This window comes from Anticarsia gemmatalis, chromosome 8, assembly GCF_050436995.1.
Source record: "Anticarsia gemmatalis isolate Benzon Research Colony breed Stoneville strain chromosome 8, ilAntGemm2 primary, whole genome shotgun sequence".
Taxonomy (NCBI): domain Eukaryota; kingdom Metazoa; phylum Arthropoda; class Insecta; order Lepidoptera; family Erebidae; genus Anticarsia; species Anticarsia gemmatalis.
This window is the reverse complement of record NC_134752.1, coordinates 10,201,153-10,225,011: the sequence shown is the minus strand read 5'-3', so window position 1 is coordinate 10,225,011 and position 23,859 is coordinate 10,201,153. Positions and strand designations below refer to the sequence as shown.

Below are 23,859 nucleotides of genomic sequence, written 5' to 3'. Positions count from 1 at the left end.
AAGCAGAAAACATCTTGAAATACCGGTACAATAACAGAAACATTGTAAAATAAAATACATCTTTATGTCAAGAAGCAACAGACGACTTGTAAATCGTTACGTCCGGAGTCTGGATTGTAGCTGGTATCTAATTACGGCAAGAAATAAAGGAAATATCTCAATACCTCGGTGTGGCATTTATCTAGACACATGGCAACCGGGCCTAGTCATTTGTCGGAAAACTTTCCAGTCGTTAATTAAGCTATTAAAAGTACCATACCTGAGTAACAATGTGAGAGTAAAGTTAGATTTAAATGCGAATGTGACGTGAGTCGCATAAACTTTACCTTGATTCTAGGTTTCACCGCAATCACAAATATAAAACAGTATATCATGAAAAATTAGATTAACTATCTGTTCAATCGTTTTCAATCTCAACCCCAAAATGAGGCTACAATATTCCAAAGTTCACTGGTACCATATCAAGAGTGCTCCAGATAAATGGATCACGTTACTTGATTAACCGGCGCACATCCCTTCCCCTTATCACCCTTGGGAATATTTAAATGGGCCCTGAATATATCACACCACCCTCTCGAGGTAAACGAGCGAGCCGCCAAGTAGACTCGTTTACCTGCGCCCTAGATTGACGATGTAAATAACGGTATCTTCATTAACTACTAAACACAAAAAACTGTCAACGCAGAAACAGTACCGACAAAATGTTACATATTCTCCCTTTTTAATATCTTCGTTTCATTGAACTTGTGTATATGCTCGTCACACGCGAATTGGAGCGACAATTTGTAACATACGTGTGATCTCAATCAACATGGCAATCACGCGCGGCGCCACCACAACTACTCCTAATGCGCCAGTATTGAAAATCAGCATTCATGGCGTCGACACCGCACTAACGCGCCTAGTTACACTCATTGATTTCACACAGAACTATTTACATGTGGTGATCTGGTCAAAGTGATAACGCGATATGACAACTTATCACACAGCCTCATCAACGTTTCATGATCGTTCCGCAATAAACGCCAATTGTATTATAATGCGGACACGGCTCTGCCGAAGTACCACTAAAACGTTTATTCCGCTGAATAAGTAGGCAGAGAGTAGCTTCGTACTGAGTCTTTCGAGCACTCGTAAAGTGTTTTTGCAGCAATAAATCCTGCCGCCTAAGATCCTTGTCTTCGAGCCAAGGTCTGCAAACTCATTCACAAGATCAAGTGGCAAAAAACTGGAGCAATGAACTGGGAGTCACGTAGGATTCTTATCAACTCTCAAAGCACGTAGTGGCGTCTAAACTACCGCTCATTGTCAATATTAGAGTGCTGTTCCGAGCTACTGGCAAAATCAATAGAGGCATTATCGGTTATTAGACGTATGATTGCTAGAAATTGTTTTACGAACTAATGAATAACAAACAATAGGGTTTAATGAAGTGCACACAATGGAATGAAACTTGTCAGCGCGGCGGCGTCTAGTGTCTTGAGAGCACGGCTACTCTATGAGAGACAGTACCACACAAAGGTAATCTAACTTGGAATGTCATCAACGCAAAGCGGTGAACACGACTGTATCACTCTAAGAAATTAACTTCAACTCATTAAAGGTAAACAACTTAAGCGTTCAACGTTGAAAGAAATTAAAACTTTAATTAAACTCTAGTCTTTTTCTGATGCCGACAATGTAAATTAAATAATCAATAAGACTTAGGATTAAGTCGGTGACCTCGAGTGTCTGAGTAATGTTGTGTTGCGTGCGTCTGAACAGTTGTACACACACGGCAAAGTGCAAGGCTACCGAGTGCATCGCCGATAAACCGGAGATGAAAGCGAGTGTTTATTTGATTTTCTGCTGCTACGTGCAAGCATAATAACTAAGCTTGGGCCAACGAACTCGTAGCCTGCATCATCTTTCTTTCAGGCCGTAAAACTGCCGCAAATTTGACGTTCGCACCACGTTATCGTAAGAACAAGACGAATCTAATTAACTTCGTCCGAATTTTTGTTTATTGGGAGGTAAAGTTTGATGGACTCAGTTTAATTAGCCATCACATCAGCGGGAATTGCTAATAACTTGTTCTGGAGTCGACTCCGACCTGTCTAATACTCATTTAACATAAATGTGTCTTCGCTCTACAGTGTTATTAAAACAAATAGATGTTCTGCGCCGTCTGTGTCGCAATCATTAAACAATAAATCTCGTAACGCGTCTAACGCAGACCTCACAGTGCGTCACATTCACAAAATTGAAATTGTAAATTACGTTTGGGAATGTTGGTACGCTGATACCTACCTAAATTTAAATTTTATTCAGCGTCGAATATTCGAACAGTTCAATGATATCAGCTTTAGTATCAAGTTCCGCCGAGTCATTGCATCACCAGTCTTGTCTTCAAGTTACGTCTTTAACTGTCTTAGGATCGACCTTGACCGACCACGATTTTAGTTTAAGTTATTGATGATAATACAAAATCATGGTTATTTAAGTAACTAAAAAACCTTGTGTTCTTTGAATAAGCTCACACGCAACTTTTGTCTAGGGAGAATGCCGGTTTCGCAATCAAACGGTCGAAGCCGGGCGCCCGGCAACCCATCAAACATTGTCGGATTACGTTTATGGACCATTTGTATGGGATCTGCTACGGTTAATGATTTTCGGCCGTTCCTCCGACTCTCGTGCAATTCTATTTCGAGACAGATACCTACTTAATATCCTTTTTATAAAAGCTTCCTCTATTTCCTTCAGGTTAGTTACTTAAAGGTTAGATAGGTTGGGATTGAGTCGGTCGACTAATAGTCGTGTTTGTTATTTATTGATGTCAATCCGTTAATTTTTCCTAGGCAACTCATAAAGCTTTATAAATAAAATACTGTCCGTTATTAAAATATAGCTGTATTCGGCGATCATAAATTCAAGGGCAGAAGTGCGAACCCTACAGTTATTATTACTACGGCAGCACACCGTTCCCCTATTAAATAACAAGCACCCCATGTTCTTGACGTAATGGCTACAAACGACAACCTTCCGCGAAAAAGTTCATAATTAAAAACTTATTTACGTTGGACACATTCTAATTTAGAATTACTTTTATTTACGATCTTTACTTTGCAGCGTGTCGTTATCGCCGGACGCAACCCGGTGACATTTTCACATGTTCTTATCTTTATGTTTATTTAACTAGGCAGTCAGTCGCGCTCATGCATTGCAGACGTGCTTGAAACATCTTTAACATTAGTGTCCTCACCGTTTATTTTCCTCATGCCGGCCCTAGACCTTCACTGCACGGCCAAAATCCTGCCCTCGGTATCGGCAACAACAAAACACACACACATACAAAACACCAACATAAAACTTCACAATGCACACTGATGTAAACATTCGTAGTTCCAATTAGGTTGTTATAGTACACGCTGGATAACCTGAGTACACTACTTTGATTAGATGATAAGGAAGAAAACACATAAATTGTTTATCACGATGCGATCTACACCCACGCAAACATGTTGCGACGCGCGTCAACGCCGCGTGACTGCAGGCGTGTCGCCGGCTGACACTTTGGCGCCACTGACAACGGCAGGAGGGAGAACTAACAAGCTTTCGACTAAGTTCACCGCTAGATGCCGCTGATCTACATCTAAGCGAGACGTACTGTTTACACTAACTACTATGCAATTTATTAACGTTACGCGGTGCTCGAAATAGTAAACAAACACGTAGTAAATAAGAAAATGTATGCAACTTTCAGCCACTATTGTTCATTTTTAATTAACGTCTTACCGAAATATCACAATGTTATAAGATGCAAACAAAATCCGTAACATCTATTCTAGATAAGGTTAAAACTTACCTTCTTTACTATCCAGGATACCGATTTACAGGAACACAATTATATAAATTCCACTACACTTTTCTCACAAACTCGCATTTACGATTTCATTGTAGAAACTTAAAAAAATCGTGTACAAATATTTGGAACATATCCTGTTTTAAAATCCGCATTGAATGAAACGCCGGTCTCTAACCCCTACAACCTATAAAATCACTGAAATACCACTGTTCTACACAAATTCAGTCAACAATGGGGATTTCCACTATTCACCAATAATAAATGCACAATTTGAACGCGGTACACCATGAATAGCGACCGATAACACTATCCATCACCCCATTATGCTATGCGACTTGAAGTTAGCAGCGAGCGAGCACGTCAAAATATACCATAAATAACACGGTACGTACTTGGGGTGCACCACCCCATCCCCTCCCTACAATGGTCTGTAAACAGAAGGTTCGGTTTCGATACGAATATTGAAAGTTCGAATTTGGAAAATTTTAAATCGATGCCGGCCGACGTCAGCGTGCGTGAACTGGCGACTATCATTGAGCTATGGTATTAGCTGCAAGGCGTCGGGGCCGAGGGGGAGGAACGTCGTATAAACTCACATTACAATACGTTAAATCGCCTCCAGCCCTCGCCGACTGCGGTCGTAACGCGACGGGAACTTCCCGGCGACATCCCGACTAGGCTCACGTACTATACAACCAATTAACTGCTACTTTAATGAGACTGTTCCATGAAAAAAGTTATAGCGTATGCAGTCCAGCCTAACGGCATCTTTTTTGTTTAGGGATTAACTACATTATTTAAAATCATTATTTATAATTCAGTCGTCGTCAGTGTAGGTATAAACTTTAAAAACAGTTAAAATGTGGTTTTATTCCTACAAGCTAACGCGATAAATGACTTATAGAATTGGGTATTGTGTCGTCTTCCCTGTCATCTTTCATATAAATATCCATTCGTTAAAGCCCGAAGGCGAAATGCGCTGAAAGGGAAAACCGACAAAGGAAGCCTTTTTAGGGATCCGGATAAGACGCGACGCGAAGAAAAAGAGAGCGACAATTTTTCCGGTTCATATCTTTCTGTACATTTCATTACTTCCGCTATGTATGGACGTAGATCTCGGACGAAGTCGGCTGAGTTCGGTTACGCTCGTCTGTCGTCGGGTAATTCCGGGAGACTAATCGATACGCGCTAGGCATGCTACCAACGTGCTACGTTACAACGTAGCCACTACGAGTCTACAACTTCGTAGCTTACGCTACGGTTGTGTTGTTGTTACCCAGCTAAATTTAAAAGTCGGCGAACTTGACATTATGAGTGGAACCGTCACGTCGTATACTAATCGGAGGCGTTGCTCGTTTAACTGTTTTCTAGTCAATCACAAACTGACAAGGAAAGGGATATTAGGTTTTATTTCAAGAACTATTATAGTTCTCACTAACTAGTGTTTTAGCGAATAAATAATATTCTCTCTCTTATTTATAAATAACTAGCTGACCCGCGCAACTTCGCTTGCGTCACCTAAGAGAATGGGTCAAAATTTTCCCCGTTTTTGTAACATTTTTCGTTGCTACTCCGCTCCTAATGACCGTAGCGTGATGTTATATAGCCTATAGCCTTCCTCGATAAATGGGCTATCTAACACTGAAAGAATTTTTCAAATCGGACCAGTAGTTCCTGAGATTAGCGCGTTCAAACAAACAAACAAACAAACAAACAATCAAACAATCAAACAAACAAACAAACTCTTCAGCTTTATTATATTAGTATAGATAATAATTGGAGAAGCATTCTTTTAGTTATCATTCGTGTTCAGGTTTTTTCAGCGAATCGTTATGAAAGCTTAAAAGTATAGTACGTAATTTAAAAAGGGGGTTAAAGGGATTTGATAACATTTCAATGTTTTTTATTAGAATCGGAGTAGGTATAACGTGGTTTGATACCTACCATCATGAAAATGGAATTATAGGTACTTTCTATTGAATAGTTTGTTGGATCTGTACCACGATAACACTGGAACTTTAAAATAATTGTACCTACTCCGTAATCACATGAAGACAAGTCCCGTATCTTGTAATGTGGTATTACTTACACTGTATCAATATTATAACTGCATTGTACTAATTTTACTTTCTTGATTAGATTATTACGATCCACTGCAAGTATTTTCTTCTGTATAACTCTACTATTAGGTGCTTAAATATCTAGGGTATTTATATGTACCTACATATAAATTGTAAAAACGTAATATATACATTTTAAAAGTGAAAACCTTAATCAATACTTTGGATAGATATCGAATATATTATTATGAGTGATAAACAAAGTTTTATAGAAAATCTACCATAATATAAGTTTTTTAATGTCCTTGGTTTTGATCACGAAATACTGGTAGTGACATCTTGTAGCATAGAAATTAAAGTAAACCCTACTTGTTAAAAATGTAACTTTTTTAATTAGATAAATCTACTGTTCTAATATTATACTTTAGAAGAAGAATAGAGCGAAAAACGAGACTAATTAATTGCCTAAAAAATATATTCTATCTTAATTCAGGAAAGGTGCAACTTCAAAAATCCTACAGATCAAATTAATTAACATAAACCGAGAAATTAGTTTTACTGTAGTATTAAGTCTGCTTGGTTATATACATTTTTATAAACGTCGTATATTCATTTGTATATTCAGGTATTAGATAAATATGTGTGAAATATAAGTTTAAATTCTGGCTTCCTCACAAAGAATAAAAGGCAGCCATTTTATTATAGCAATACCACTTCATTAGTGTCAAAAATCGTTCCAGTTTCAATCGTTCAAGATTGAAAACATTGACAATCATTTATCTCACTCGTTCATGTCATATTTCCTATTTAAATCTGTGAGCTATCTCGCTCTGGTCATAATTTGTAATTTGTCTGAACCATGTCAGTTTGAACAGACTGAAGTGAAGTTCAGACAAATCAATCTGATATAGTTTTAAAATATGTAATTTTTTGGTTGCAAGTGCATTGATCAGTGCATATTACTATATCCTTACAAGTTAACAGTATGGAGAAACCCAAGCTATTGTCGTAAGTAACCTGCTATTTATATGAATAAATTTGTTTTGCTTTACATGTCAACATTTTCATTTTGCGGTTTAATGGTGAAAGAAGTCCAAGATTGTGAATAAGTTTGCTACGAAGTACGTTCATTGTTTATAAAATATAGTTTAAAGAAGCCACTTACCAATTCCGGCTTTAATAACCAATATATTGTAGTAATATATGTTCATACATTTCTTTCGAGTTACCTTCATTTTTTCCCCTGAATTAATTGTTTTTAGACGTAGGTACTAGGCAAGGAATAACAATTTAGATGTCTTTAAATTAGTACCTATCTACGATTTATAGATAGCAAAAGTTAAGAGAATTTGTGCATTATCATCCCTTAAAATAATCTTTTTAACATTGGAACTTGTTAAAAAAAATATCTCCATTAAAATTGTTTAAGATATTGAAAAGAAATATTTATTTATGGAGGTGCAAATGAGCAGAACACAAATAGCTGCAGTAGAAAATTTTCAAATAGCACTCTTAGTTCAACAAGCCTCGGCATGCGCAATTTATCCAGATTATAATTCATAAATCTCCTTTTTTACAACAAGGAAGTAGCTGTATCAAACAGGCCTCAGACAATTGAGTAAGTCTGTGGATCACTATGTTCTAAATTCTGAATCATGTGCCCCTTTGTCAGCAGCGAATGTTGTATATAAACTCTCTACTAAGTTGTTGAACTAAAATAAATTTTTGATTTTGATTTTTGCACATTTACTAATCACAGCAAAGACAAGTAAATACTGAATGTATATTTGTTTTCTTATCTTTTCAGAGGTTATGAAATTGTAGCAAAAGGTGTGACAAAGATAGATGCTACTTTACCAGACATAGGTTTGAAAGATGTCACACCTAATGGGTCCTGGCTGGAGCAGAAGCAGATTCAAGCTGCTTTGGAAGCAAGGAAACACTTGATTGAAGTTGAAAGAATTGAAAAACAGTAAGTTATATGATACATAACTTTATACTTCGGTTTAGGGTCTTCTTTAGGGGATAAAAGTTTGTTAGGTGTGTCATTATTAAGTAAACATTATATTTTGTTACTAAGTTTGGAATAATGCAATATTATTTATAGGGATGATTCAAATATCTAAGGTAGACATTTAGAGAATTGTTTATTTTATTTACCAACCTGTGAATATGCATTAAGCCATTGCCATTACCCTTGCCTTATCATATTAATTTAAGTAATTGGAAAGTTAACCTATGAATTTTCATTATGCTCAGTCCTCACATTGTACAATTTCAGTGGTACTTTAAGTCAAGCTAAATGGTTAGATGGCATGAACCGAGCTCAAGTGACACAAAAGGCTGGTGGCTACTGGCAGTACTTTGGATATAATGTTGGAAAAACTCTGTATCTTATGCCTGAAGAAGCATTGTTTTTGATGGAAGTTGTAAGTTATAAGTCCACTTTTATTATTTCATTTGCATATTATGATGTTTGTTCAAGCAGACATTTCATGTTGGCTATTTAACAAAAATATTTTTCTGGGAAATTTAAAATGCATTTTATAGTTGCTTAATGATTATTTAATGTATTTGTAACCTGCCAGAGTAATAAACATAGTAAATTATCATTTTCAGAACTGTCTTCTACTTAAACATAATGATGTTATAGTATCACTACAAAAAGCATATGCTTTATTACTTAACGAAAATATAACAATAACGGAATACAGAGTCTATGCATCACTCAGTAGGCTTGGGTACAAAGTATTTAGGCATAAAAAACCGCCAATTAAAAATATAGACAAAGACAAAAGTACCTCAATTATTGAAAAAGAAATAAGTCCTGCAAAAACTGTATTAGAAACTCTTCAAGAACCGATTAGTTTGGAGACTCCTCTAGTAATAGATACAGAGAACAGTGATATTACTGAACAACCACTAACTGATTCTTCTGTAGAAATAATAGAGAGCAAAACAGAAAGCAGAAAAGAAGATAAAGAAGAATTGCCAATTGAAAGTATTCCACTACCTACAGTAGCACTAAACACTACTTGTGACGTGAACATAGAGAATATACCACTGCCATTTACAGAACAAAATGACAACACAGAAAAAGAAAGTAATAACACACAAAGTGATGAGACTAAAGATTCAAAAGAATCACAAAATACTATGGAAATTGAAAATGGTGCAGACAAATGTAAAACCGATTCTGATGAATTAAATACTGAATCTAATTCAACAGAATCTATTGCTACTGATATTAATGAGAATGAAGATAAGACAAGTAAAGATGTAATGGAGATTGATAGTAATGAAATAGTAAAAATGTGTACAGTTGAAGAAACAGCTTCTACAACTAAATCAGATGATGTAGTAAGTACTACTGTGGTTGAAAATGATAGCCTTACGCCTCCTATAGAAAACAATGATTTACAAGGTGTACAGACCTCTCCAATGGTATGTAGTGAGCCTCAAGTGGTATGTACACCACAAATTATGGAAGAAAGTAATAATTCTGTGGAAGTACACACTCCACCTATTGTTATAAGCAATGATTCCCAGGAGTTACCTGATTCTAGTAAGTTTTACTTCACTAATAGTTAATAAGAATCTTATAAGTTTGAATTATGTAGTTACAAACTTAAGTTTCTTTATTAGAAATTATTATCTTACGCTAATAACTAAATATTTTTTGTGTCACATAGACTTGTACATATACATACAAACAGCTAACATAATATATTTATATTTTGTTATGCCCAAAACCCTTTTCCATTCTGGGAAGGGGAGACCCTTGTCCTGCAGTGGGACATTAATTGGTTAATTATTTTTATACTGTCACTATCTGCATTATATATCTGAAGATGTAGACACTACACAGCTGACAGAACTAAGAAAAAAGAATATGATACAGTGTTAAATAAGAATCTTCATCCTTGCAGGTGGTGAAGCTATGGAAAAAGTTGTTGATAATAACAAAGACAGCAATTTAGCCATCGAAGTCGATAGTGTGGATTCTAATGTTATGGATTTAGGTACGTTTTTAAAAATCAAAACTTTAACTGGCGCATGTTTTGCAAAATTTAGTTAATAACAAAATTACAACCATCCTTTCATTCTTTCCAGATACACCAAAAAGTGGAGATTTAAATAATTTCGACGCATTAGACAAGAGTGCCAAAAAAATAGATAATTTTATCTCCGATGCTTTAATCAAAAAGAGAAATCAGATTTTCAACAATTACGTCAACAAACTAAAGAGTTTAACCAGCAGACATTGTAAACCTAGTGACTTTAAAACTTTGGAGAAGAACTTCGAAATAGTTCCCGATATGTTTAAAAAACTGATTGTTGCAGTGTCTGTGGCGAACGCTAAGTATTTCCCACCGGGTGTTGTAGTAGACAAGTTTAGCTATGTGTTAAATATGAATCGTATAAAGAAGATATCGTCCAGGTCCCGCTCACTGGATTCTCCTAATAATGTACCAGAGGAAGTCAATGGCAATCATGTCAGAAGAATAAGAAGCACTTCTTGCACAGAATTACCTCAAAACCCACAGATCGTTAACGCTACTAGGTTTCAGCCAAGGCAACAATTTCGACCAAACTTCTTTGTAACTCAAAATAATACACACTTTATAAATTTCAACTTGTACGTCCAAAGGCCGTATCTGCCAAATGTTTATATAAACCGTTTTCAATCCAACTTTCAACCGAGGCCAAATCCATTATTAAGACCATATCCTAATAACACGAATGTAAATTCCAATATGCCAGCGTCAAATGTAAACTCTAGGAAACGAAAGAGAAGTGCCAAAGCAACACATTTGCAGAGCATTAAGAATCTAGCTTTTAGATTAAAACAACTTATAATGGCTAGTGGCAGTCCCGAAGTACGGAACATTGAATCTCTTCATAGACTTTTGTCCGCATACAATTTTAAATACAAGGCCAAATTAAGATTAAGTCAGGCATTCGAAGTTGTGAGTGATGAATCTATTGTTGAAACTATTGAATTGGACGATGATGAGTCTAGTAATAAAAGACAGAGAACTGACAGTGATGACAATTATAATGGGAATTTGAATACACTAAGACAACTAGCGTTGAAGCTCAAAGATCTCGGAGCTAAAGGCAAAGTGACTTCAAAACATAAAAGAGCTCTGTCGAAAGCAATTAAAACGTTCAATAAGTCTTATGATGGCGACATATACATGAATAGTAATTTTGAAATTATAGACAGAAAATTCATTAATATCGAGTCTGATTCGGACCAAGACTGTGTCATTGAAGAACCTGAGAAGGTAAAAAGTAAGAAACTTAGGAATCCATTTAACATTTTAAAACGACGGTCTGAAAGGCGAAGTGGTGGCGTTTATCCGAGTACTAGCAAAGAAACTGTTAATATGCCAACAGATTCTGAAAATATGGATATTGCGAACTCAAGCCATCATACTCCAACCACTCAGGACTTGACAAAGATTTTTCGCGCTCACTGGTTACCACCTAGCAATGATTTTGGCCGACCGGAGGTTGTTCACAAGAAAAATATGAGCTCCATCTTTGCAGAAGCTGAAAAAGATAACTACATATTCAATTTCATGAAAAATCATTTCGATCAGTTCAATAATTGGTTTGAAGCGAAGATAGCGTACCTTCAGCATTTAGAGGAAACTGAATTTGCGTTTCAAAATGTGCCGATAGAAGTGTTGCAAGGTAACGATACAGACGGACAGACAGGCATGAGACCGTTAATAGATGCGGACAATTCTTCCGATATGCCATCCTTGCTAGAAAAACTGAGAATTATTAGGAATAACAAAGAAATGAATGATGCAACCAACCTTGCTATACACTTTGATGTGTACTATAGAGATGTTGCCAATTTCAAGAAAACAGATCCACCGAAAGCACATTTCAGAGTTGTTTGCTTGGAGTAAGTAGAAATACTATTTATTAATAACTTACGACATTATAGACAGTAAATAGATTCTAATTAGAATTTGGGCTCAAGTCTATCTTTCGTAAAAATGACAAATGATTCGGATCTCATATGGTATTGCACGATCATTTTATTTGAACATGTGTAAAAATCAGTTTGTTGACTGTATAACCCACTACTTAAGACGCCCATCGCAAAGAATTTAATTTAATTGAGTCATCAGTTCGAATAAAATTCACGTCATGATCGTGTAAATCTATACGTGAATATTTCTATATTCACGTATCTTCCTTCTGAAGGATAGAAGATATGAAGGATTTAATATTGAGCACACGTAAATAAACCCTATAACTAAAAATGTTATTGTACATAACTGTGCCTACATAGTCTTGCATCTCAACTAACTTTCTGTATTTTCAATTTCAGTGAATCATCAAGTTTCCCGCCAACGGCTGACATAAAGGCGCTGCACTCACAATACGACGACAACGTAGTCATCGTGTTCGCAGTAGTCGGTATCAGTTCTGTCTCATACTTACAAATCAACCCGGTAGACTTGCCAGTGTATATCCCTTCGGACCATTCAGAATAATATACTTTGATTTTCCATATTTACAAATATTTAATTTACTTTTATCGATGTTGAGTACGAAAGGTATATTCAATTAAATGTGTACTTATATGTATAATAGAAAATTGGTCCGGTATATGACAATAGGCTCGCCCTCTATTACATGGGACTAACATTGTTAATGGCGAAAAATGCGCGAATTTCATACAGTTCTGCCAAGATGAAGGTGTCCTTCGGGTATAAAAGGCGTGATGTGTAATAAGGAATTGGCTCCTTGAGTTATAAAGTAGGTCTATATTCTGTGAATTATATGGAGAATTGATCTTGCGATTTACATACTTTTATGATTATGCATGATTCGACACATAAATATAAAGCAGTAAACAAATATTTTAATAATGTTGTCCTTCAAAAGTAGGGTCGTAATATTTACGAGTATCACTATTTTCTCGATGTTTCGGCCCTTTTGTTAAGTAAAGTTTGTTTTTATTAATTTCGTTTTTGTACTCCCATTTTTAGGGTACTTCTTTGGGCTAAACCCAATTTTAGAATGTATCAAATACATCAACTTATTTTAAGTAACTACTGTACTGTGTACTCTAGTCGTAGTAACTTGTACATATTTATTTATAAAATAAAAATACCTTCAGATGTAAGCTGTAATCTGTAAAAATATGTACCATCTAAAAATAAAATATTATTATGTTCATGGTTCCATGAAGAAATGGTTTGTATTTTTTTTTCATCCTTTTTCACCAGAAATAATCCTAAAGGTATTAATGATACAATTGGTGCTCTTTTATATCATACTTATGGTTTTGGTAGTAAAATATGCAATCCTTCGTTCGGGAGACCCTTGTCCAGCAGTGGGTTTAAAATAAAAAATCAAGTTTAACTTGAAGGTAAAATAAATCTTCCGTTACTTTTGGTTATCTAAAATAAAAGGTCATTGTATTATTAATGCATATTTATTTGGAATAGTCACAATGTTGAAACAGCCTTATCGTTATTGAGCTAACTACAAGCAGCTACATGGCACAAGTGATATGGAGGGCTCGGTGCAAACGTATACCTAGCCTACCTCTAATATATTGCATTTTACTACATTAATAAACTCTTTCTTGTGCAGTTACAATATTTTATTCCTCTCTAATTTAAAGACTAGCTAGTTTTCATTGCAAATTTTTTGTAGCTTAATCTGGGTTAGACTGAAAAATTACAAAGCATTATGGAAATTGGGAGCTTGCAGGGTTAATAGCCAATATATTAACTAATGTTAGTATCCAAGCTTTTCTATCCAGATTCCAAGGTAAATCATTTGAGCCCATTGCATCGTACGCACTTAAATACGTTTATAACGCGCGTATACGTGCATGATGGTATACGCAACAAGTGAAGATGTACCATCGTAAGATGTCGCAATAATATATTTTGCTTTTCAAAACTGCACAAGTAAAGAGCAGCCTATTGAAAAAGGCTTGTATAAAATATTGTGTATAAATTACCTACCTACATTATATGGCACATTATACCTACACTACGTCGCAGATTCGTTCACAAGACACAACCATCGTGGTAATAATAATACTTATAACACACCTTTTCTATAATGCCAAGTACAAGTAACCGATTAGAAGAGAATTGTAGTATGATCTGCATTAACATTTTTTAAAATATACTTAAGTTAATATATCTCATTATTTTTATCAGAATATAAGGCATTGTGTATGGTAAGAATTATGGCCAATAATTTTATATTTCTGGGTACATACATAAGATCACGCCTTTTCTCCATAATTATGAGTAGGCAGAGCATTTAAAAAAAAATATTGTTTTTTTTTATGGTTATCTAAACAGGTTACTTGGCCATTATAAAAAAGGCGGTCCTTAATATTACAGTAGAGAATAAGTAGTTAGCAATAGATAACGAACTTAACTATCAACTTAGTGCCTGATTCACAAAAGCAAGTTTTAAAAATAATATGGAAGCACGAGATTGAAGACTCATCGTTGCATATTCGATGACTTTCAGAAGAACATGTAAAGAAAATTCACTTGACATTTTGTGGACCAGGTTCATATAGCCTGAAAACTTAGTAGAGAGCCTTGGAATGTACGATTTATAGATATTCATTTATAATTCTGTATTCCTAGTTAAATAAAATAGTTGTATTAAATAGGCCACCGTCAGCTGCATACGTGATACGCACGCAGGTCACAGATGTCCTAAATTCAGAACTTTGTATAACTCCTGGCGCGAACTTCGCGTACAAGGCTTTCTAAGTTGTCAGACTATTACACATTTAGTTAAAATATCATATTTATTTCTTATAATATGGACTGATTCATAACACCAAAACATTCACAATCATACAACGCGATAAAATACAGGAATATGTTTGTTAAAACCTCATAATCGTATAAATTATGAAGCCATTATAAATGATATCATTGGAACACGTCTGTAAGGAATGTGCTATTTTGAAGCAACTACCCGCTTAAATATAGCTTAGTATTAAAATTATTATACTTAGGAATATTAGCTGGTAATATAGCATTTTAAACTTAATATTTTTTTGATCGAGCTATCTAATTATTGGCAACACTAATAAGGTGGTATTGCCAACATCGCGAAAAAATTAGAATTAAATTTTTGATAAGTATTTTATAATAGTAATTGGAAGTTTTACTTAAAGAATAGTAGCTAAAGTAATTACTAGTAGTTAACTAATACATAAATAATATTTTAAAACAAAACTTAACAATACAGTAACACGAAGGAACCATATTAGCACTAGATTTACCCTAAACTAAAAAACTTATTAAGACCGTAGGTATGCTTGTATGCATAAATAACAATTTTAAATAATGCTTAAGAGTTCAAAATTCCCATTAGCAGCGTAGCATAACATTCCTTTATATTTTCGATATTTTTTGCAAATTAAATGCAAAGATGCCTTATCCTCACTCCTTAACAAAACAGCCGTAGAAAACTATGGTTGTTTTGTCAGTCATCCTCAAAGTAAAGTTAATTTCACCAAACCGACCTATTAAATTTGATACAACTTTTCAAATGTTCTTCAAAGCTTAAAGCCGCCAAACTCATAACTACAAAATGGTCACCCATCATAAGGCAGACCGCACCGCACGTAGCTTAACTTGCACATTAAAACCTTTAAAAATCACTTCATTATGTCCGTATACGTATCAAAATCACATTTAAGGCCATCCAAAGTTGATGCCGGCTAGTTGATAGAACCTTTCATTGAATGGTCTGTAGAAGTCTCTCAGTCTTTCGATGGTTCTCGGGTCGATGTATGGGTGGCTCCTGCCTTTAGTCTTGCCTAAACAGTGGGGAGTACCACGGCTTTCTGACTTTAGAAGGCAAGGGAAGCCTTTGGTAGAGTTGAAGTAGAAGTGCTTTTCTGTTATCACCCTTTTGAGGCCGAGGAATTCCTGTAAAAAGGTAAGATGTATTAGTTGGTTTTGTAGTAACAGAAGCTTGCTGATTTTGCGTAATTTGTTCTTTACACCTATGAACCTCAAATTTGAAACGTGCGGAAAAGTAGGGTGGTTTTTTAAATTTATGACAAACTATTCTCAACTATTTACGACAGGTGTCTATAGCGCATCTTGAAAAAGGCTTCAATAGTAACAGAATAACTAAGATTTTTTTGTCTTAATTGTAAAATACCTATCTATGTTAACCAACCAATTTCTCAAATACTTAGTCAGTAAAAGTAATATTTTTTTATTCTGGTGCATATTTACTGGAAAATATCAATATAATGTCGACAACATAATGTCATCTACTAATAGTTTAGTAACGATGGAATAAGAAAATGGTTTGATAAGAATAGCTTGTTATTGAGGCCGGTTCCGTTATAGATTACCAATTGTTAAGCGGTCGCATACCTGTACTCTAGTCATTTCAGCCGCCGGATCCACAACCAGTCTCTCCCCATTGATGAGCAGTAACCTCGACCTGGGGAACCGTCGGAGCCATCGTCTTAGAGGCCTAGCGTATACCCCGAGTCTCACTGGTGGCCATGACGCGTCTACTACTGAGAGAGTACCCCAGCCCGCAGAGTTGTTGACTAGGGCGAGGTCCTCGAAGCGAGGGAGTGACGGTCTTTTACTAAAATGAAAATAAGGAAGTTTTATAGATAGGTATTTTGGGATGACGAGACGTAATGACTGTTTCCTAGCGAATCATTAGATTTACCCGGTTCTATTGCTATCGGACTTATATTGCGTAGTCTCTATATTAACAGACATGACTTCCTATTTCTTATAACCTATTAAGCCTACAGTGAAAAGTCTTGAAAATATAAATTTATTAAGAGATAGGTATTTAATTTGCAAGACGCATTTTTTTTTAATGGAGACCTTCTCAATAAGTTTTTCTGGACCAAGAAGTATCTCATATTTTTATATTTTCACGTATTTTAACAAATAAGCTTCCCTATTTTTTACCTGGCCGACTGCGTATAATCACTGATAGCTCTTGTAACCGGATCCCGTACAACAGCCAGCAGTTTGACGCTTGGGTTCATCGCATACACTCTCTTGGGCGCTGATCTTGTTACCCAGTACGACGGGGTCTTCTCCATCGTGATCTGACCTTCCAGGGTCGGAGGCATTTTGTCCCTGAAAGAATAATGAATCTTAGAATAAATGGCTACTATAATGTGTGTGTCTGGACACGCGGTAGCATGTGGAGCCAAGGAATAATGTAGTTTAACTAATTAATTTCAGATTTTTCCGTCAAGGAACGTTATCTAAACATAAACTTGAATAGTAATATAGCAATTTTCATGTCTGTCTACCCTTGACACGTGTTCCAATGTTGAAGGAATTGAAAGTCAAAAGGCATGTGTGCTGCATTGCGACATGCGACAGTTTTTTCTGTGCCTGAATGATGCCGATTGCAGTAACTTGTAGTATCGATCCCTATTTTATGGTCAGGTAAGTCTATAGCAGCAAGTCGGTATCGTTTTTGAATTGGCGTTTATTCATTTATTATGTAGGTACATGCCGAGAGAAATTGCCCTACTGACGTTAACCTAGGGTCAAATTTGGGTACCCAACAATAAAAGAGAGACATTAAAGGCTGCTTACCTGTACCACTCGAAGCCTTTATGATAAAACTTATCGAAGAAATGTACCTCTGACCCCGCCGCACGCACATCTGGGTGTACTCTGAAGTAATAATATTATTAATCAATACTGTGTTACTAGGTTATCAATGTTTTTAAATGGCTACAAGATGTTTTGATTACAATTTACTGCCACATTGGCCTAGCTTTACACACGAATTGCAGAAATAAATACGTAAATAGGTACCTACTGTTTATCACACAATGGGAAATCATTTTAGTTTGATGAAAACTAGAACATGAGGAAACTAGGTACCTAACTACCTACCTATCTACGATTTACTTTGCACGGCCGCAGGTTCGAATTTAGAAAAAGAGCCTTACAATCCATATCTTACTAATATTATAAATAGGCTACGAAAATTTGTGAGGGTGGATGTAGCTATGTATGTTTCTTACTCTGTTACAGACACACATAGTTTATACTTAGCTTGGATTAGCATAAAGGATACTTTTTACCCCAGTGGTGAAATAATCACACTGTCCCCTACTATTACAATTGAAATGAATTGGCTAGTGAAAATAAAGTTCAACGATAGATAAATCATTTTTTACCTTAGAAACTCCAACAAAGCCCTCGTCCCGCATTTCTTGACGCCAATAATGAGTGCGTCAGGCAGCCTCTTCACCGGCACTTCGTTCTGCTTCAGTCTCGTGTATTGATAGTCATCGTCGAAGTTAAAACCAAACAATGAAGCGACCCGCACTCCCACCTTCCTGTATTTTGATATATGCTGCTTCAAGAATACGTACTTTAGAGTAAACTGGAAAATTAAAAAAATAAGTATCTGATTATTTTATAGACGTTAAATTGCACTTTTGATTAACACCTCCAAAAATAAGTAGGTATGTATAACTACAGGGTGATGTTGCTTTAAATAATTTATAATTAGGACCAAATTATCCTATAATTTAAATTTAATTATTAAAATATTTTTTGGTGCTTAGGTAAATGAAAATAAAATTCGCTTACGCGTTGTTAATTGTACACAAACATATACACTTGCTTATTATAAAAAATATTAACTTAGTTAAGACTCACCGTTTTTTCGTCAACTAAACAAGAATTCAAAGCATAAAATAAATATAATAGAAATAATAATATGAAATAAATAAACAAAGTTCGCTTCGATAGCACTGGTATCCATCTCATTGCTATTTTTCGGATTCATTTGTGGTGTTTTGTTTTCTTCTTTCGTCAACAAACGAAATACATTTAATTAAATTTTAATTAACTACATTGTTATATTTTAAAAACATTGTTTTACAAATTTCTCGCACTGCGCGTACTCGTACATGGTTTTATAACCGTTTGATATGCATAATACAGCAGAGTTCACACTGAAGCGAGCAATGTTTACGAACGATCGATGTAATTTTCCGGGAAAGTGTGGGAAGTTGCCCCCGGTACGCGCAATCGCTGTCGAATCGTCACGGAAAATCGCATTTCGCGCGAACTAGATAATTTACCGCTCCACCTCCCCGCTACGGCGCTATACTAGTGCCACTAGCGCACTTCCGACAACCTGTGGGAATCTTTTACGTATCGATAATACCTGTTTCTGGATTTAGAGAATCGATTTATTTTGAATTATTTTATAATTACAAATTGTCGGACACGCGGAGATTACTTTTAATAATCTAAGATAAACAATCAGCAAACAAATCGATTATATCTTAGATCTAACGATTTGGTAACAAAAAGGTATTGAAAATAAATTGGTTGGTACAATAATTATACCGGAATTATTTAAATACTTTTTTATTACTTAAAGCAAAAGGCTCCAAATAACAAATTATTTTATTTACTATAATATGATAAATTCAATACATGACAATTTTATTTCATGGTTTATGGTTCGTGTAACAAAGTTTTTTTCAGTAATGCCAACCTAAACATGTCAAACAGAATGACAGAAGACAGCTAAAATAAAAAGAAATTTGATCGCGTTGAACTTTGAAGCAGTGAAATAAATTAAAATGACAGTCCAACAGATTAACTCGAATATTTCTGACGACTCGGATGATATGGTTAGCTTACCATCTGAAGAGGAAATTTATAGGAGAAAATATCAATTGTTGTTGGAACGATGTGAAGTCTTACAGCAGGATAACGAAAGAATTGTAAATAGGTTGGTGTTTTGAGCTTTATTTTCGATGTTATAGCGTTATCCGTGGGTGAAGTACCGTTTATTATGTTTACAGAATACATGAAGCTAAAAAAATAACCAAGCGTTATCGGAAAGATATCAAGTTATTAGTTGAGAGGTTGGATAGCCATGGAGATCAGTTTAGAACAGCCTCCTTGGAGGTGGACACAAAACCCGAGGTAGTGGTCCGGCCACCTCGCGCTGGAGGGAAAACGCCAGCTGTGACTAAACAGGAGAAACCTAGTGCTGCTAATCCTAAGAAACCTGGTCCCAAGAGGAAAAGTAAAGCAGATAAGGTAAGGACTGCTTTAATGTGTATACATTTTAGATCCATCACTACATCAACAGGCAGTATAACCTGTAGAAATGCAACACATAGAAAAGTCAGATAATAGCACTTAAGTTTTTTTAACAACGCTACATGTTACTAAACTGTATAAATTCTTATCATTTTCAGCCTGAGAGAGATCCAAATGCTCCTAAAAAGCCTTGCAATGCATTTTTCCAATTCTGCCAAGAGCAGAGACCACTGGTGGTAGCTGAAGCTAACTCTGAGATGGGTGCAGAGCCGTCCAAGCAGGAAGTCACCAGACAATTAGCATCCAGGTGGAGAGCACTTAGCAATGATGAGAAAAGGGTAAGATACAAAAATATTGTAAAAAATATCATAAAATACCTACTCCTTCAAAAGTAGACATCATGATTATTGTTCCAGTAAAAGTTTTCTCTTCAAATATTTAAACTCCAGGTATCTATATTGCTGTTGCTAACTGTTCTCAAGCATTTTTTTTACATCAGCAAAACTTGATTTGCCAAAAACATGCCTACATTTATATTAACTACACATGAAACTATCTGTAATTTTTCTTAGGTATTTTCTCTTAGTGCCAAAGTCCTCCCACAAGAAGTTTATTTCAGAATGTGTGTTTATTTTCTTATCTATTTTCAGGTATATGTGGCAATGTTCGAAAGATCAAAAGAAAAGTATGCAGAACAAATGTCAGCCTACATCAAAAAGGAACAATGACAAATACCAACACCTGCCAGCACTAGCTCTTAGTTTTCTTGTGATCAACAGCTTTAAGATTAGGTTAACTATTAAACAGTATTTTTTAAGGACTTCTGGTTTTAATTTTACATATTCTTTTGGAAATACATACAAAAATATCATGCCCTGTTCCTATGGTGAAGACACAAACCTAAAAATGACACCTTCTTCAAAACTTCTTTTTTGATACACTCATACATAGACACTGCTCGAGTATAAACATTCCACCTTCCTGAAGAACATCACTTCCGTAATAAATGTATAACAGATTTTGGTACATATAAAAACTTTATTCCCAATAACAAAAAAAAACCTTAAGTCCAATAACAATATTTGCTTCTCTCTCTTCAATATTAAAATTTAGCCTTTGAAGTTATCTTTCTCCTGTCTGATTCGCTGCATAGTTGCAACAGCACATTCCTTGCCGGCATGAGCCTTTACTGCTGCAGTCTCCACTCTCATAAACGGATTGTATAGTTTCTCTTCACGAATTGTTGATGGTACCTGAAATCGTAAAAGACTAATATAGTATTTGTCCATAAACTGAGGCCATTATTGTAGAATTAATTATGCATGGAACAACTATAATAATATGTAATTACATCCCAAGGTTTTAAGTAAGTAATACTAGTAAGATCAAATGCTTGCACTATCAAAGTACAAACATATTGTATGACAAAATGCTTTGCACCTATAGTCTGACAACTAAGTCTTGGCATAGCCAATTTATCAGACATGCAACCCCTAGATGCATAAGCTTGAAGACCCTTGAGTGCTAAATTCCAATCCTTGCATTCACGGCGCTCTACTACGTTTTTGGATGTATAACATATCCATAAAATGAAAGAACAGTCAATGAGAAATACTTACTGTTGGTTTCCCTTCCCCTCGCCTTTCTGTTGACCAAAGTATTTTCTTTTCAACATCTTTATTTTGGGGCTCGACATGTGCGGCAAATTTGAGGTTCTGCAATGTGTACTCATGGCCACAGAACACCTTCGTATCTTCAGGTAGACTGCTCAACACATTGATAAGTGCATGATACATCTGTTCTGCTGTACCTTCAAAGAATCTTCCACAACCACCCAGGAATAATGTGTCACCTGCAAAAAATATAGTTAGTATAGTTTCATAAATATAGTATAAAATCAGGTCAATGTAAATGCTGTAAATGATAGATAGTAAAATAGAGTATTAATTCATTTATAGACAATCATTTTTATATTCTTAGATACATAAAAAAAAAATGTCAAGGCAGTTGTTTATAGCAGTTTTCAGATTAGAGAAAAAAAAAATCAGATCAAACTATTTGATTACTTAAGGCTTTGTCATAAATAAAGACTAAATTCATGTTTAAGAACCACAGAGTTCAAATGACATGACAGCACCAAATGCACATTTTATTATGGTAAATATTGTTAGTTTAACAGCTCTTATTTGTATAGTAAATAATAAAAACCTACCAGTAAAAACAGCAGTCTCATCTTCCTCTTTGTCAGTTGAAACATAGTAACAGATATGTCCAGCTGTATGGCACGGAGTGAAAAGGCACTCAACATTCAAGTTGCCAAGATTAAACTTATCATTGTGCTTTACTTTATTGGTGAGTGCTCCGATACGGACATCACCACCATATACTTTGAGCCCAGGGTGCAGTTTTACTAGCTCATCATTGCCTCCTGCATGGTCCCTGGAATAGAAAGTAACATAACTACTATCAACTGCTTCTGTAGTATGGGTGCTAGTATATACAACTGTTTACGGTTGACCACAAAGTTTCGGCTTCAATTCCTGGGTTTGTAACATAAGAATATTTCTCAAAGTTAGCCAGAAGTTTTGGCCCGGTATATATCAATAGGCTTGCGCGCATTACATAGGGCTAGCATAATAAACAACAAAAACTGGCCTTATCTTCATTCAAGCCTGCCTGCACCTTCTGGTATAAAAGGTGTAATCTAATGCTAATGAGAACTTATATATAATAAGTACCTATCAACTATTTACCTAAGTAAGCATTTAAATGAATACTCATGTAATACATAATTAAATTCTTGTTAGATATTTATGCAGCATTAAAACAACATGAATAAATCATAGATACTTGTATGAATAAATTAATTATAAACTAAAAATATTAACCAATGGTGGTGTGTAGTCAATACTGTGGTAAGATTGACTCCATTCTGTTTCACAGCTTCGAGAACAGTTTTAGGTTCCACTGGATCAACTATAGCGGCCTCTTTAGTTGCTTTATCTACGATCAAGTACATATAGTTGTCTTGAAGTGCAGGCAATATTTTCACATCCATTGCTTGATAATGATGAGCCTCTTGAGCGCTATGAGAACCGCGTTGATTACGAATTAGGACTGAAACAAGCAACATGTTATAATAACAAGTATAATAAGTTATATTTTTTTATTAGAAGTGAATTTAATAATTACACTTTTTCTGCTTTCCTATCCCCATGATGTATCTTGGTATTCTGGCTGTCATATTCATAGGAATTTTGGGTAAAAGTGCAAAAAGGATAAATAAAATTAGATTTATCATTTTTTTGCCTGTGACAAGAACTATCATAGTTGGTTTAGATTTATGTGAAGCCAGTATCTTCTTACCTACATTCTATTCATAACTTATTTGCAGAGATAAAAGTTATTGTCACCGGTAGATAAGTGAAGTAGGAATATTATTTTGCTGTGTAAAAAATATAACGATACATAATGGTACCTACCTTGAAAGTATAGTCTTGTTATTTGTTGCGATAAGCCGGATGGCAGAGAATTCACAAGCCTGGCGAGCATTGAGCACTATTTATCATAAAATATTTGGGGAAATAAGCGTGATGGAGTAACTGATAAGAGACATGGAAAAACAAAATACCTTATCAATCAGCTGCAGAGAGGGAGACTGTGATTCTTTCTGATTTGTCAGTAAGTTTGTGTTGACAGACTTTCAATATCTGTTACTGAAGCAAACGAATATAATACAAGTTGTAATAGTGTATCAGCATTTTATAGATAATTGTTATCAGTTTACCCATTTCATTGTTTTGTTTAAAAATATTTCTTGTTTGCTTATACAACTTGACCTTGCCAT

The 23,859-nt window shown here is 35.2% G+C and overlaps 5 protein-coding genes across 7 annotated transcripts in view; 2 read left to right on the top strand and 3 right to left on the bottom strand.

Moving 5' to 3' along the window:
- Positions 1 to 3,528, bottom strand: part of ckn (CRK like proto-oncogene, adaptor protein) — a 272,066-nt gene extending 268,538 nt beyond the window's left edge. Inside the window, exon 1 of the mRNA XM_076117702.1 lies at positions 3,242 to 3,528. Coding sequence (XP_075973817.1) covers positions 3,242 to 3,257 — 16 coding nt within the window. The 5' untranslated portion in view covers positions 3,258 to 3,528. The remainder of the gene's footprint in view (positions 1 to 3,241) is intronic.
- A 3,236-nt stretch (positions 3,529 to 6,764) lies between these two features.
- Tsen54 (tRNA splicing endonuclease subunit 54) lies at positions 6,765 to 13,129 on the top strand. The gene is made up of 7 exons (XM_076117693.1): positions 6,765 to 6,912; positions 7,712 to 7,876; positions 8,186 to 8,333; positions 8,524 to 9,469; positions 9,834 to 9,926; positions 10,018 to 11,827; positions 12,260 to 13,129. Exons 1-7 carry the CDS (start codon positions 6,890 to 6,892, stop codon positions 12,423 to 12,425), a joined length of 3,351 nt encoding a protein of 1,116 aa, XP_075973808.1. The 5' UTR covers positions 6,765 to 6,889; the 3' UTR covers positions 12,426 to 13,129.
- A 235-nt stretch (positions 13,130 to 13,364) lies between these two features.
- Hs3st-B (Heparan sulfate 3-O sulfotransferase-B) lies at positions 13,365 to 19,049 on the bottom strand. The gene is made up of 6 exons (XM_076116962.1): positions 18,606 to 19,049; positions 18,119 to 18,327; positions 17,526 to 17,606; positions 16,881 to 17,054; positions 16,320 to 16,542; positions 13,365 to 15,860 (listed from the first exon to the last, which is right to left on the bottom strand). Exons 1-6 carry the CDS (start codon positions 18,714 to 18,716, stop codon positions 15,624 to 15,626), a joined length of 1,035 nt encoding a protein of 344 aa, XP_075973077.1. The 5' UTR covers positions 18,717 to 19,049; the 3' UTR covers positions 13,365 to 15,623.
- Positions 19,050 to 19,464: 415 nt separating this feature from the next.
- LOC142975047 (uncharacterized) lies at positions 19,465 to 20,832 on the top strand. The gene is made up of 4 exons (XM_076117692.1): positions 19,465 to 19,695; positions 19,769 to 20,009; positions 20,171 to 20,350; positions 20,663 to 20,832. Exons 1-4 carry the CDS (start codon positions 19,544 to 19,546, stop codon positions 20,738 to 20,740), a joined length of 651 nt encoding a protein of 216 aa, XP_075973807.1. The 5' UTR covers positions 19,465 to 19,543; the 3' UTR covers positions 20,741 to 20,832.
- Positions 20,833 to 21,030: 198 nt separating this feature from the next.
- tzn (hydroxyacylglutathione hydrolase tenzing norgay) lies at positions 21,031 to 23,796 on the bottom strand. Of its 3 annotated transcripts, XM_076117689.1 has the most exons (6): positions 23,644 to 23,790; positions 23,495 to 23,553; positions 22,901 to 23,129; positions 22,225 to 22,451; positions 21,632 to 21,864; positions 21,031 to 21,265 (listed from the first exon to the last, which is right to left on the bottom strand). In XM_076117689.1, the coding sequence occupies exons 3-6, from the start codon at positions 23,068 to 23,070 to the stop codon at positions 21,122 to 21,124; spliced, it is 774 nt and encodes a 257-aa protein (XP_075973804.1). In that variant the 5' UTR covers positions 23,071 to 23,129; positions 23,495 to 23,553; positions 23,644 to 23,790; the 3' UTR covers positions 21,031 to 21,121. The 3 variants fall into 3 exon arrangements, with proteins under 3 accessions (XP_075973804.1, XP_075973805.1, XP_075973803.1); XM_076117690.1 differs by lacking the exon at positions 23,495 to 23,553 and having other exon boundaries at positions 23,644 to 23,796; XM_076117688.1 differs by having other exon boundaries at positions 23,495 to 23,782.
- Between the last annotated feature and the right edge of the window lie 63 nt (positions 23,797 to 23,859).